General features: G+C 36.1%; 3 protein-coding genes across 3 annotated transcripts; 1 reads left to right on the top strand and 2 right to left on the bottom strand.

Moving 5' to 3' along the window:
* Nucleotides 1-2,672: 2,672 nt before the first annotated feature.
* LOC108202598 (protein NSP-INTERACTING KINASE 1) lies at nucleotides 2,673-6,495 on the top strand. The gene is made up of 11 exons (XM_017371070.2): nucleotides 2,673-3,239; nucleotides 3,458-3,590; nucleotides 3,798-3,869; nucleotides 3,984-4,127; nucleotides 4,221-4,292; nucleotides 4,387-4,446; nucleotides 4,543-4,637; nucleotides 4,786-4,935; nucleotides 5,058-5,399; nucleotides 5,490-5,869; nucleotides 5,951-6,495. The coding sequence occupies exons 1-11, from the start codon at nucleotides 3,137-3,139 to the stop codon at nucleotides 6,269-6,271; spliced, it is 1,872 nt and encodes a 623-aa protein (XP_017226559.1). The 5' UTR covers nucleotides 2,673-3,136; the 3' UTR covers nucleotides 6,272-6,495.
* A 244-nt stretch (nucleotides 6,496-6,739) lies between these two features.
* LOC108202599 (F-box/FBD/LRR-repeat protein At1g13570) lies at nucleotides 6,740-8,993 on the bottom strand. The gene is made up of 4 exons (XM_017371071.2): nucleotides 8,853-8,993; nucleotides 7,591-8,420; nucleotides 7,293-7,451; nucleotides 6,740-7,159 (listed from the first exon to the last, which is right to left on the bottom strand). Exons 2-4 carry the CDS (start codon nucleotides 8,401-8,403, stop codon nucleotides 6,860-6,862), a joined length of 1,272 nt encoding a protein of 423 aa, XP_017226560.1. The 5' UTR covers nucleotides 8,404-8,420; nucleotides 8,853-8,993; the 3' UTR covers nucleotides 6,740-6,859.
* A 3,615-nt stretch (nucleotides 8,994-12,608) lies between these two features.
* LOC108200420 (UDP-glycosyltransferase 89A2) lies at nucleotides 12,609-15,140 on the bottom strand. Its single transcript, XM_017368558.2, has 2 exons — nucleotides 14,518-15,140; nucleotides 12,609-13,667 (listed from the first exon to the last, which is right to left on the bottom strand). Exons 1-2 carry the CDS (start codon nucleotides 15,075-15,077, stop codon nucleotides 12,815-12,817), a joined length of 1,413 nt encoding a protein of 470 aa, XP_017224047.1. The 5' UTR covers nucleotides 15,078-15,140; the 3' UTR covers nucleotides 12,609-12,814.
* Nucleotides 15,141-15,558: the final 418 nt, after the last annotated feature.

The following is a 15,558-nucleotide window of genomic DNA, read 5'->3' as shown; positions in this document are numbered from 1 at the left end:
TGAGCCCGGCTAATTTTAAATAATCAACCATAAAAAGATTATTATTTTAGAATTTAGTCCAGAGTTATTTCAATTTCTGGTTCCGCCTCCGTGGATGACAGTGCAAAGGACCAATTCAACTATGCATTGTACCAACTGACCATGTACCTGTTGTTTCTGGCCCCTGGGACGTGTAATTCAGTTTTATACTGTTTTAGTTGTTTCTTAGTTCACCCTGTGATCAAGGAGCCGTTCCTATTCTTTCATCCATTTATTAGTTCTGTCTTGTAGCTCTCTTATGCATGTCAAATTCTGGTGAAGGTCACTGATCAAGTAACAACTTGTTCTAATTCATTCAAGGTGGATCATGGATGATTTCTGGTAAGATTGGTTTGGTGAGTTAAAGTGGAAGGTTACAAACTTACAACAGGGTTGCATCTGCATGACAAATCTGAACGATAAATGAGTGTCACACGTACATCTTGCCAGATTGAGGTCATGCTGGATTTGCTCGAAATCTGTGTGGGCGCATTAAATTTCTACTTCACAAGTAATAGCCGAGTCATTTTAGCCTTTCTCGGCTTCATTAGAATGTTGCTGTTAAGTAATCAGCACATCCTTGTTAGATGAATGCTTCAACATGATCTTAGATTATTCAACAATTATCGTCATATTCCACTCGGTATATAGTCCGGGACTGGAGAGTAAAAGGTACTATGATATTTTTGCTTTCTACAAATAGGAAGATTGTTTTCATGAAGACGGACATATATCACTAATGCTGAAGTATAACATAAGATCTCTTTGGATCTTTCTCTAACGTCTTAATAATTTAAATGAACTGATTCTCAACATAGTATCAGAGTTCTCATTTGACGATTGTCCTAAAGTGAAAAATGGGATTTCGAATGAGATTTATCTCACGAGAGCCACGAGGATGGGATGGATAAGATGAGTTTAGTGGGTGTCAATTTAGTTTAGTCTAAAACATAACCATCTGATGCCCTGACATGTTAATGATGATAATGATGCATATCCATCATTAACCAGAATGGGTCTGATGAGGAGCCAAAGATATAGAAGCAAGTGAACAGGTCAAAGAGCATGATAGTGTTTAACACTGCACGTGTACCTGTGCCCATACTATAAAACACACTGTGCTCACATTATTATTCATCACAATCTTTGTTCTAAAGATCCCGATTTATTGAAAAATTCTCAACCAATTCCCAAATAATTCTTAAAATATATTTTATCAATTTATCGATCACATTCTGATTTTTCGGATATATGAAAATAATCTCCAATTAATCACCTCATGAATCAATAGAATAAATTATCAGTTCCGATTTCCGATTTTTACGATCATCATCACACTTCTACTTTAATCCTACTTCATCATTCAACCACTGTACTTTTAGCTAAACATCTGCACCATCAGATGATGATCCTATGGCATTAATGATCCGGTATCGAGGGCCCACATTCTCAGTTCTTTATAGTAAGTCTTACGTAGATTGAGAGGGAAAGACAGTGCAGCTGCATGCACCTTTTGCTTTTTAAACCTTTTGCCATTGTATTTTTCTTTTAATTATTGCTCTTTCTGCAACTCTTGACCATATAAATCAAAGAAATATTGCTATTTTACTTGTACGTCTACTATGATGACTCTTAACCTATTTACTTGAGGTTAGTGTTGAGGAATCCCTGAAATATGCTAGTTTTGCTTGTCTTAGAGCATCTCCAATAGACTCTTAGAATCACTCTTAAATATAATATAAATTATTAGCTCTTAGCAATTTAGTGTACATGTACTCCAACAATGTTCTTCATATCCCTTCTTTATTTATTTTTATATTATTAAAAGTACATTGAACTCATAAAAAGACAAAAGAAAGTGGAAAGAAAGAGAGTAAGTGGAACAAACTTATAATAAAATATTAGTTAAGAGCTATCTAGTGGCTCCTACAATTGAGGAGAGAGAAGAGACACTTAAGTTTTTAAAGAGCTTCTAAGAGTCTCTTGGAGCTCAAAATTTGGCATGGCTCTTTATTTTTTAATTTAAGAGCTCAAATAAAGAGCCTATTGGAGATGCTCTTAGGATAGCCAAATTTAACAAACTGTGGCAGAACTAAAATGATTAGTACTAAATATACACTCGGAATAAGATGTACGCAGATTTTATGAGTTAGTCCTATAATAAAAAAGCTAAACTAGAATCATAAATTAGTGTCAGACTGTCAGTCTGTTAAACTTACATAGACTATCTCACTCGAGAGAAGATCCTTGAAAACATAAAATATACGCAGATTTTATCCGGTACTCTTAGTCCTAGAGTACTATTTCTCACTCGGAAGCAAAGCAGCTTCTTGAAAGCACAAGAGATGACTCTTTACTCCTGGTCTTGAGTAAAAAAGCTAAAGTATAATCATAATGCAGATACATACATACGGCCATTGTTAAGTGCATGCATATAGTAATTCATGTTGCATATAAATTATTAAGATGGAATAATCAGAAAGATGGAAAAATACAAGTAAAAAGAATTTTAGATTCTTAAACCACTGACCAAGGCATAGAAATCCAAAGCAATCCCATAACTATAAGCTCTACTCTCTTTGTGACCCACAGAAGAAATTCTTGTGACAAAGCTACTTATTATAATCTTAACAGTGCTTACCAGTTAGCATTAGACCATACTTTAACATTTTATATAATGTAAAAAGAACAGAAAATTCTAAGGACACACATCTCCAAAAAAATGCATGATTGAAGGAGTTTGCTTTTGAAATTATCTAGATGCTCCAAATTTATCTGTTTATAAATTTATTTTGCCCACTTCTATACTTTACTGAATAAAGTGGCAAGCATGATAGTAGTATTTCCTCACTTTACTACCAAATCCTCTGGTTTTTTCTTGGGCCTGACAACATCTCTCTGAGTGTAGTTGCATTGTAGTCAGTTGTTGCAGTGGTGAGCATGAGGAAATTTATATAAAAGTACTATTGGCATGTGAGTGAGTTTGTGTCACATAATACCCAAGAATCCCAGTTCAAGATTTGGGTGTTTTCTTGAATCTTTCAAAATCTTAGCCCATTTGTAGTCCTCTGGTTGACACACTTGAAATCCATTTTTTTTCATTTTCTGGAAGAGGAGCATGGAGACAAAAACAGCACAAGCTGTGTTTTGTTTTGTGGTTTTCCTTGGCTTATGGACTTCTGTTAATTCTTTGCTTACTGCTAAAGGTGTCAATCTTGAAGGTAATTCATACGGTTTGGTCTACGTACATCTTACCCTCCCTGTACCCTACTTCCGAGTGGGATATACTTGCTTTGTTTTGGTTTAGTTAAGAAATAGCACTTGCTAGGGAGAAAGTGTGGGAAATTGTTTTTGAATTTTTTTTGAATTTGTAAGAAAGCATTTAGTTTATGGATGTTTTCTTGAAATTAATTTCTTTTTTGTTATACAATTATTGCAGTGCAAGCTTTGATGAGTATTAAAGCTGCTTTGAAGGATCCTCATGGGGTTTTAGCAAAGTGGGATTCTGATGCAGCTGATCCATGTAGCTGGACAATGGTTACCTGTTCACCTGATTATCTAGTCATTGGCCTGTATGTTCTTTCTTAATTCTGCTTGCTTTCAGTTTTATGAAATTCTGCAAACTTAATTCTTGTTAACTTTCAAATCTGCATCAACTTCAATATAAAAAGAAACCTAGTTCTGAATGGCAGTTATTAATCATTCTGTGCAATAGATTGTGTAGATAGTAATGTTAGTACAATGAGATAAATAATTTTTTTGGTTACTATTATCTGCAGAGGAACTCCAAGCCAGAGTTTATCTGGTATTCTTTCTCCAAGCATCGGTAACTTGACAAATCTTCAGTCAGTGTAAGTGCTCAATCGCAAAAAAATAGAGAACATTTAAAGTTGATGTGTGGACTAAATTAATGTTTGTGCAGATCAGATTAGTTTGAACACCTGCGATTTTTACAAATTTTGCAGGCTATTGCAAAATAACAATATATCAGGGCCACTTCCACCTGAACTTGGGGGATTATCTAAACTTCAAACACTTGATCTTTCTGATAATCTCTTTACCGGTATTATTCCTTCTTCGTTGGCCAACCTTGCAAGTCTACAATATCTGTAAGAACTATTTTTCTGTACTTGAGTATTCCATTTTAATGCAGCAACTGTTGATATTTGGACCTTTAATGATGGTTATTTGAATGAAAACAGGCGGTTAAATAATAACAGCCTCTCTGGAGCAATTCCTTTATCTATGGCAAATATGACACAGCTCACCTTTTTGTAAGTGTTCTTGATTATTTGAACACTACTGATTTAGTGATTTCTCTTTCGAAGATCTAAATTTCTAACTCGCTATTTGTATATTCTATTCCAGGGACTTGTCTTCTAATAATTTGAGTGGTCCTGTACCAAGGTTTCTTGCCAAAACATTCAGGTATCTTGTGTGTGTGTGTGTGTGTGTATTTTAGCGTTTATAGCTTAAAACAGTGAGATCAAGGCCAAGAATCCTGATTGCTCATTTTTTTAACAGCATTTTGGGAAACCCCATGATATGTGCAACTGGGAAAGAGCAGGACTGCAACGGATCAAAGCCGATGCCACTGTCTCTAAACTTAAATAATCAAAGTAAGCAGCGCAAGTTGGTGTTTTGCAGAAGCTTTAGCTGATAGAAGTTTAACTTTTTAGCTTATGAGCTTGGGGAAGTTGCTGACATGTAGAATTGGGGGTTCGTTCATTGGTAATTTTAACTGACTTCATATTTAATCTTTATCAGATCCTCAATCTGCTGGGAGATCCAAAAGTCACAAGATTGCGCTAGCCTTTGGATCAAGCATCGGATGCATCTGCCTTCTTATCATAGGTTTTGGTGTTCTCCTTTGGTGGAGGCAAAGGAAAAATCAACAGATATTTTTTGACATAAATGGTTAGTATAAACATATTCAACTTAATTCAAATACACTGTGACAAAAAAAAAAAACTTAATTCAAATACACATTATCTAACACATGTAGTACTCATTAACTAAAACTGTCATCAAAATTTCAGAGCAACGTTGCGAAGAAGTCTGTCTTGGAAATATGAGAAGGTTTCAGTTCAGAGAACTTCAGGTTGCAACCCACAACTTTAGCAGCAAGAACATACTTGGCAAGGGTGGTTTTGGAATTGTATACAAAGGGCATCTCCAGGATGGAACTATCGTAGCAGTAAAAAGGCTAAAGGATGGAAATGCAATAGGAGGGGAGATACAATTTCAAACTGAAGTTGAGATGATAAGCTTAGCAGTTCATCGGAATCTCCTTAGACTCTATGGTTTCTGTATGACTACAACAGAAAGGCTTTTAGTGTACCCTTACATGTCAAATGGAAGTGTTGCCTTGCGTTTAAAATGTAATAAGAGAAATTATGTATTAAGTGTATACTATTCTATTGCACCCAAAGTATGCCTCATTTCTAACAAATTTTGGAATTATGACGCAGCCAAGCCTGCACTGGACTGGGGAACGAGGAAACGCATATCATTGGGAGCTGGAAGGGGTTTATTGTACCTTCACGAGCAATGTGATCCAAAAATCATTCACAGGGATGTGAAGGCTGCAAATATACTGCTTGATGATTACTGTGAGGCAGTTGTAGGAGATTTTGGATTGGCAAAGTTGTTAGACCACAGGGACTCACATGTCACTACAGCAGTCAGGGGAACAGTTGGGCATATAGCTCCTGAATACCTTTCAACAGGACAGTCCTCCGAGAAAACAGATGTTTTTGGGTTTGGGATTCTTCTTCTAGAGTTGATCACAGGCCAGCGAGCTCTTGAATTTGGAAAAGCCGCAAACCAGAAGGGAGCTATGCTCGATTGGGTGAGACCAATAAAAAGTATCTTTTTAAGTAATAATTAGAACCTGTGGAGGCCTTTTAGATTTAATGCCTTCAATTTGCAGGTTAAGAAAATTCATCAGGAGAAGAAGCTTGATATGTTGGTGGATAAGGACTTGAAAGGCAATTATGACAGAATCGAGCTCGAGGAAATAGTACAAGTAGCTCTACTATGCACCCAATATTTACCAGGTCACAGGCCAAAAATGTCAGAAGTGGTTCGGATGCTTGAAGGAGATGGCTTAGCAGAGAAATGGGAAGCTACTCAAAGAGCAGAGGCTACAAGGTGCAGAGCCAATGAGTTCTCTTCCTCAGAGCGATATTCTGATCTTACGGACGACTCTTCTGTGCTTGTCCAAGCAATGGAGCTATCTGGACCAAGGTGATAGAACACTAAAAGGTTTATTATGATGTCGAAGAATCTTATGGAATGAGGCTTGTGTACAGTAGGCTGCATAAATTTAAAGCTTTATAAACTATTTTAAACAATTACGACTGTACAAAGTCTGATACCTGTTGAGTGTCAAATGTAATCTTGATGAAGATTCAAGCCTGTAAAAATAATGCTTCTAGTATATGAAATGGCAAGCAAAGCTATTTGACCATGTTATACCATACTTTTGTAAGTTATTCTCGTAACATATTTGCCTTCATGCTCCCTTCAACACTACACAACGAAATAAAGTAGATTTACAGAAGATAAGAAGAACAGAACTAAAGGTATATACCATATGGCAAACAGGCAACCACACTGATTGATAACAAACGCGAAAACAACACTAAAAGTTAAAAAAAAAAAAAAATTCAAAACAAAAAAAACACAGGGAGCTAATGTATAGGAGAATCCTAATCCATCCAAAATCTTTGGACCCTAAATTGATAATTAATGTATAAAAATTGTTATAAAACTACAACAGCCAACAGAATAAAGAAGGAAAAAGAAAGACTGAACTAGAGTACATGTATAAGAATGACTATATTTGATCTTGAATGAATATAATTTCAGCTTTGGGAGAAGCTCTCCGGAATCGCAGCAGTTCTATAACCACATTCAATTTTCCGCAGGAAACATATATCCCAGGTAAAATGCTCATCACCTCAAGAGCTGGAGAATTCTTAAGCAAAAATTTAAGGAACTCCATCTCATGTGGCACGCCAGATAAATCTGAAATCTTCACCGTTTTAAGTCTTTTCAATGTGCAACCAGTAGGGCAATCTGTCTCCCAGAAATTCAAATCAGAAGCTTCAAATGCAGTGATTGCGTTCGATGAACTCTACATGAGCAAAAGGGATATACCATATAAATAAGCTATTTAAAGAAATGAATGCTAAAGGGTTGAACCGTTGGTAATCTTAAATGAGTACATAAGTACACACAAGTTACAAATAATATTAAGCACAACTTACTGAGATATGAAGTTCTTGCAAGTTAGGAGAGCTCAAAATCAGGCGAAGAACAACCAATATTTCTTTCATGTCTTCAAAGCTCACTTGATACAGTTGAATGAGCTTCAGATGGTCATAAGTTAATGGGACTTTTCCAAGTTCATATCCTATACTCATATACTGAACAAAAACGGATGGTGAGTGTACAATAACAAGAGTGGATATCTCTAGGTGAATTTGAAGTGCAGACTGGAGAAAAGGATCACCATAACATGTTCTTAGTCTAATAGTATACACCAACACAAAAACATCACCTTACCTTTGTAAAGTAGATTTGCCCAGTGAGCCTCTCAAGACATGGTACACCACCAAGAAACTTGTCAAAGTTGCAACCTGAGCTTTGCTCAAAGTGCTCAGTCTTTTCGTCAGTCATATACATAGCAACAGATATAACAACCAGAAGTGGAGTGTACTCAAGACATATGTCTTTGAATTCCCCTTCTAGTTTAAGGTATTTTAAATTCGGGGCACGAACAGTCAGAGCTAAACTATCGAAATATGACAAAGTCAAGCTCTCAAGAAGAGGGCAACCTGAAATAAGGTTTTCGATAACTTCAGGAGCAACTAGAACTTGTTGTAGGTTAAGATACTTTAAACATGAGAATCCTCCAAATTCCGGAGGAGGGTCCAGTTCACAACGAAGAAGTTCCAAACTAGTCAGTTTCAGGCATGCAAAAAGACAAGACGGTGCTCTGAACCACTCATCTTCTCCTACTTCGAGAACCAATTCCTTAATACCTTTTCTTGATAGAAAAAGTAGCCATTGATCTATATCAGGAGAACTTTGCAAGTAATAAGTGGATAATGTAAACTTATGGATTGGGCCTTCATGAAGAAAAAGAAACCGAGTGATGAACTTCACAAGTTTATTCTCGGCAGCTATTCTGTCATTGAAAGGACTCACACAATTATCATCGAATACAAGCTGTGTAAGGGTAGCCCATTTGTACCTCCATTTGCTCGACAAGATGCTAGTCCTTACAGCATCTCTTATCGGCAGCTTCGTGAGGATTATTTCAATAATGCTTTGCGGCAGATCAGTAATAAAATCCTCATCAGCCGACTTATCCATTTATATCCCTAAATAGCCTACAAAATCACACAAATTTACCTATCAGCAAAATCATCCACATTACGAAAACCAAACATGTCAAATCAAAGAGACTTCAATTGTATTACTTCCAGTAACTTGCTAGAGAGGCTCATGAGTAAAAATTAAATCTTTCCACACAAATTTACATCAAATTCAAGAAACACAACACAAATTATAACTTTTCAAGAAACAAACAACATTTCAGGATAATTTATGTGATTAACATTCTCATCAAACAAACAAATGGGTCAAGCTCAAAATTCAAAATTTCACAAGAAAAAGCCAAAAAGATCAAAACTTTACCAAATTGAAAGCAACCCAAATGAAATTAGGATTGAATTAACAAAACCCAGGTGACAAAAACATCAGATCACGATGATATATTAAATGGATCGAGCAAAATAAATTAATTTGCAGAAAGAACATACCAGAGTGATTGAAGGTGTATGTATAATTGTGTGTAATGAATCTCTAATTCTCTATACCATTTTTCGCCTCCAAAAGCAGCAGGTTTCTAATTTCTTTGCAACAAACTCGAAAATCAGCTCCAAGGTGACAGTAAATAATAAGTAAAATAAAAGCACACCGTTTTATATATTTCTGGGAGATCCTCCTATATTTTATTTATATTTTCTCCACTTTTTTCATGTTTATAATGTTTTGCTAAATCATTTTTATATTTTTTATAAAAGACAAAATAAATTATTTTAAGGATTACCATGAATAGGCCAGATCAATAAGAAATGTACGAAGGATCAGATGTTTTCTCAAAATACTTTTATTTTTTAACTATTAGAGCAACCCCAATGCAAGTTCTCCTTACTCATATTTAGTTTAGGTGGACAAGATTTAGGGGTTAGGATCAAAAATCAGTCCTTCAACACAACTCCTTCCCCTTAAAAATTTTAGGGGAGAGAAAACTCATCCCCTTATTTGAGGGAGCAAAAAGCCAACCCATATACTGCCACATCATCAATATTACCTATAATATAATATATATTTACTCCAACTCTAAATCTTCTCACATATATTACCTTAAATATTAAATAAATACTAATTTTTAAACGGTGTATATTGAATTGCAGCCTTAATTATTGGTTTTATTTGTACCATTTATGGGTGGCCATGATTGATGGCGTATATTTTTGGCCTAATTAACGGCAATTCAGTGCCATTTTGTTGGCTTGTTTATTACATTTTACTTAATTTGTTACTTAAAATTTTAAATATTTTTTGAAGATTACGATTTTATATTTTTATATTTATATTATTAATTATTCTTAGTAATTATTTACCTTGTTATATATCTAGCCAAAGGGTCTCCCTTTGGTAATATATATATATATATAGAGTTTTACTCCAATAGAAACCTCCTTATTCTAGAAACTAGAAACTATCACTAAATTTCTAAGAGAATATCACTAAATTCTCAAACAACCCCACTTTCTCCTTCTTCTTCTCCAACCCACCAACCCTCCACCCCACTTCTGGCAGCTTCACCCTACCACCCCGCCAAGTCTCTGCTACTCTCTCCACCTCCATGCCGCCCGACCCTCCATAGCCACCACCTCCATGTCGGCCTCCATTATTTATATCACCACCAAATCCAACCCCCCTCCGGCCTCCACCGCCCTTTCCATTCCACCCCCATCTCCACCTCCACCTGCACCTTCGTCCTCACCTCCACCTCGGTCTTCCTCACCTACAGTAACGTATATCTAGCTTAATGCCGATTTAAATTCCAGATCTTTGCCAAAAATCTGCCGGACAAAGCTAAAGGCTCCTTCCATGTCCACCACCTCCATCTCCACCTTCACCTCCATTATCTCCACCACCGCAACCACCACCTGAATCGGCAACTAGAACAGATTCAGAAATTCTGGGCAGTTTCCGCAAGTTTTCACTAATTCGTGCAACACATATCACTAAATCGTAAAGAGAATATCACTAAATTGTACTGAGGATATCACTAACTTCTATTGGTTTCTAGTTTTTATTTTAAAAGTGGTTTCTATTTGATCATGAGCCTATATATATATATATATATATATATATATATATATATATATATATATTTATGTTTTCTTTCTTATATTATCTTCATTTTTTAATTATTTTTATATTTATCATTTCATTCACTTTTACCTTCTTTTGATAAACTATATTGATTTTAATTAATAAATTTATTATTATTATTTTCTTGTTATTAACGAATGGTATTTGTTTCAGGTAGCGTGGTCTTACAAGTTGAGACGTTTTCTTTTCGGACATTAAAGTCTTGTTGTCTAAACTTCCGGAGACATTTTCATGTCTTTCAGTTAGATGATAAGCTTTTTTGAATGAAGAAAACTCCTCGGAGTATTGGCGTATATCGATACGAGCAAGTGTATTTTCTGTCAGAAAAAAAAAATGCCCGAGTGTCAATAGAATACCCTTATATTTTTTATATTTTATTTATCATTAAATACCCAGGTCTTGAGCACGATTGGATAACCCAAGTGGTGGGTTTATCCTCTGTTGTCCCGGTACACCCGGGTTCGACTCTGGCTCACCCCGAGATTTATTAGAACAAATACTAATTTGTAAGGCATATAAGCCTGTATTGTCAAAAAAAAAAAAACCCAGGTCTTAGATCCGATCTGTCTCACACTTCTTAGAACAGATAACCTCTAAGCCACATCTGTCAAAATAAAATAAAATATAAAAGCCTAAAAGATTCTATAGACTACTTTACTACTCCCTCCGTCCCGCCTGAGTTGTATACATTGGGGGACGGGGACGCGGCACGGACTTTAATGCTCCTGTAAAGTATAGTTCAATGACTTATTTTTAAGAATTTTCTTTTCTGAATAAAGTATGAATGTTCTATTTTTATTCAGAAAAAGAAAATTTTAAAAATAAGTTATAGAACTATATTTTATAAGAGCATTGAAGTGCGTGTCGAGCAGTGAAAAAGAAACGTATAGAATTAAATGGGACAGATGGAGTATCTTATAAGCCTGTATTGTAAAAAAAAAAGAAACGCATAGAATTAAATGGGACAGAGGGAGTATCTTATAAGCCTGTATTGTAAAAAAAAAAAAAAAAAAACCAGGTCTTAGGTCCGATCTGTCTCACACTTCTTAGAACAGATAACCTCTAAGCCACATCTGTCAAAAAAAAATAAAAATATAAAAGCCTAAAAGATTCTATAGACTACTTTACTATCTTATTTGTAGAAACCCCTCGCACAGCTTCAACAGATATTCTGTTGAATATTTGTTCTGCATTTTGTTAGTTACCTATTTACTCCTATAAAATTGTATTGCTAATAGCCTAATACTTTGTTGTTAGTAGTGTACATTAGTTGAGGGACAACTTAATTCTAAGTTTTTGTTACAGTATCATCGAGCAGAAAATTGCCAGTGTTTTTTTGCTACTAACATTAGTATATTGTGGACCAGTTGTCTTGGTTCATTACTAAACTTTGTTCTCTGTCAATTGCTCACACAACTTGAAACATGACTTGCATTCGATCTTATTGACAACATGATTTGCATGCACAAGATCGGAAAATAATGAACACATGAAACAACCTGACAAATGAATCAGAATTGACCTGATACACAACACCATTTGCATGCATAAAATCCGAACACAGCAATATAGAACCCAATAATCTCACTATCAGACCCGATTAAACGCCTGTAAGACACTGCTTGTTTATGATAAGGTTATATGTCTACATTTGTTATAGACTTTTAGTATTAAATGCATATACTTTGATAAAGAGTGAAAGTGAACTGCATTACATTTCAGAAAATCTGTTTCTGTAGAGTGCCAGAAAATTAGGATTTTGTCACTCTTTTTTTAGTGACATGTCTGTCACCAATGCACAATCCAATATAAATGTAGAGTGCCGAAAAGGTTAAGTTTCCAAAACTATTATTTATGTGAGATCAATCTTTCCACTAGTGGCAGAATACAAAATCTATGAACTTCATCCTCTTTTTTTTTTTTCTGTTATCAAGTTTCCGACTTCTGAATTGTTTGTTTTTAGATCACATGTTAGCTGAAATGCATTCTACTTATATTTGGTGAATTTGTCTGTATCCTGAAAGTTCACAGAGTATAATGGAATGTAGTTTTGCTGCTTTCAGATTAGTCCATAATCTTTATGTTTGGATGGATTTTGAAGCTCCCTCTAAAGCACAAATTGTGACATAGAAAACTATTTGCATCTACATGAGTTTGATAGACAATGCATTTTACTGCATCTTGGATTAGTTATTGATACCCCCACCCCGCAAAAATACAAGATCTTAGCACTTTTGTCAAGATTACGTTCCCTGTGTACTAAAAAAGATGTTTCACTTGCACAATGTAAATGTCGCAAGAAACCTTCCGCTAATCAAACACTTTGAAGCTGGGTCAGTTCTCTGACAAGCCTGTCCAAATCTCTTGAAGAGCTTCCTCCACCCCCAACAGCTTCCATTGCCTTGCTTCTGAGCTCTTTTGCTCTCACCTTCTCAGCTATTTCACCACTCATTGACTCGGCAACTTTCTGACCCAACTTGATAGGGTCTGGGACCGTGTCTTTGCCCTCACATAACCGGACAGCAACACCCATGTAATCTACCAGCAATTTAGCATTCACAAACTGGTCTGCCTCCATGGGCCAGCCCAAAATCATCGTTCCCCCCACAATTCCTTCAAGAAGTGAGTTCCATCCACAATGACTAACAAAACCACCCACAGCCCGATGACTCAATATCGGCACTTGTGGCGCCCACCCTTGAATTATCAGCCCTCTACCCTTGACCCGTGCCTCAAATCCATAAGGTATCGACCCAAACCCGTCAGCCACTTGTTGTGCAGTAGCCGGTTTCATTACCCAAATGAACTTTACACCACTACGTTCAAGTCCATTTGCCAAGGCTTCTACTTGGGCCGTTCTTAGTAGTACTTGACTTCCAAAACACACATAGAGAACAGATCCATCAGCACACCCATTGAGCCAAGACCATATATCATCATGAGAAACTGATGAACTACTTGTACTGCCCCGACTTGTAGAATCCGAACCGCCCAACAGACTGAGTGGACCAACTGCAAATATACGGTTATGTCCCAACTTGTTCCTTAAAAACTCCAAAAATTCTGGTTCCAATGCTTCAAACGTGTTGTTAACATAACCCCAACTTGAACTATTTGCAGCCATACTGTCCTTAACTAACTCCCAGTTCGGATCTGATTTAATGTACCTAGAAATATTTTAGGACAAATATTTCAAACACCTTCTAAATTTATTTAGGCATGATCAGCATTTAATTCATTTCTTCAGTCTTTTATATCTTTGGGTAGTTTACGCAAATTTTTTAGAATATGCAGAGGGTGGCATCAATGTCATGTGTGTTACTACTAGTCCACTCTTATTCTCCTATACTATAAATTTCAAGTTCTCTGGCACTAAAATTTTGGCTGCAAAGTTCCTAGTTATTTTTAGAGACAAGTTCAAACAAGAGAGGGCTGTAAATATTCAAAGACATGCCTGGTGCTCGACTAAATCAGGATCAGTAAACACCTGCCAATCATATAAGATCACTTTTTATTCTCACTGGATCGTTAAAAAATAAATTTATACTGATTTTTCAAGACCAACCAGGACTTAAATAGAATTCCCATTAATATTTTAAACCAATTGAGAATTTAGCACTTGCCCCTTCCTAGTTCCGCGACTTTGTCTAGCAATGGTTCCAGTAAGGGACATAATCGATGTGTCATGTGTCTGGGATGGGTTATGTTAGACTGCTAATCTTTTGCACAGTGATAAATACTGATAAATTTTAGCTTGTATTGATTGCCAGTTTGCCACACCCATGTGCATCCTATTCATGTAGTACTGTGCTCCCATTATTTATACTTTTTTGGTTTCTGTGTGATTTTTAGATTTCTGCAGATCCTTCATCTTAGTTTAATGTTTTCAAACATCGGTAGCAGATCTTTGAAGTTAAATTGATAGATAATGCCAACAAGCCGGATTTTTTTTAATTTCATGTATATCAGACTCAAAATTTATGTAATTGCAAATTCAGCAGGTCAATTGGGACATACCTGCGGAAAAGGGAAGGAAGATGTTCCCTAATTAGGGACGGTGATCTTGGTAAATCAGGAAACTCAACAGCATCCAAGGGAAAAAGAGCATCAAGATTCTGCCACAAAGCATCAAACACAGAACTCATGATTGCAGCAGTAGAGTGAAAACAAATCCTTGGTAATCCAAGTTGATTAGTCCATCCCAAGAATGAATCAAACAGTACAGCCACAGGAGGAGAAGGATGTGATCTGATCCACTGAATTATCTCTTCACTTAGCTTGGCAAGAGCGGAAATGATCAGCACATTTCCAGCGTTACCAATGTCCTTAACATTCTCGACGCCAGAAGGGACCAGAGGGTGATCAGGAAAAGGAAGGACCAAGGTTTTCAGCGAAGACGACGGATGAATAGAGAGCAAGGGATCAAGAATTGGCAGGTTTTTGGGAGTGACCAAAAGGGTGATGGTTAGGCCACGGAGAAGCAGCTGGTGAGTCAAGTCGAGAAGCGGTAACATGTGGCCTTGTGCAGGGAATGGGAAGACCAGGATGTGGACTCCTTTGCCTGGCAATGTTGACATGGTTTTTTAGTTTCTGCAGACTGGTATGAATATAGTGAAATGTATTATGGGTCCTGTTCCCTGACATGCGGTTGTCAGGGAATGTTTATTTGACAACCTACTCCCCAGCCGTTGGATCGACGATCCAACGGCTGGGACAAAAGATTCAGTTTTTAAGTGTCCGCGCTTAAAAACCGCGGACACTAGGTCTTTCCGCGTGTTTCTCCCGCGGACACACATGCCTATCCGCGGTTAATAACAGCGGACAACACAGACTGTGAAAACCCTAAGTGTCTACTTCTAAAAAAATATGAAATTATACTTCTTTTTTTTGAATTTATGGATTTAGATGATTATTATGATTAAACTAATTTTGTTTTGAATAAATAACAATTAACTTTATTTTATATTATATGTTTAGAATTCTTTGTTTATATATTTTTAATAGTTAGTAGATTATTATTAAAATTATCATTATTACCTATACATTCTAATCTTAGTA

The sequence above is a fragment of the Daucus carota genome, chromosome 9 (assembly GCF_001625215.2).
Source record: "Daucus carota subsp. sativus chromosome 9, DH1 v3.0, whole genome shotgun sequence".
Classification (NCBI taxonomy): Eukaryota; Viridiplantae; Streptophyta; class Magnoliopsida; order Apiales; family Apiaceae; genus Daucus; species Daucus carota.
Note: the sequence above shows the minus strand (reverse complement) of the source record. Positions and strands in the feature narration are given on the sequence as shown.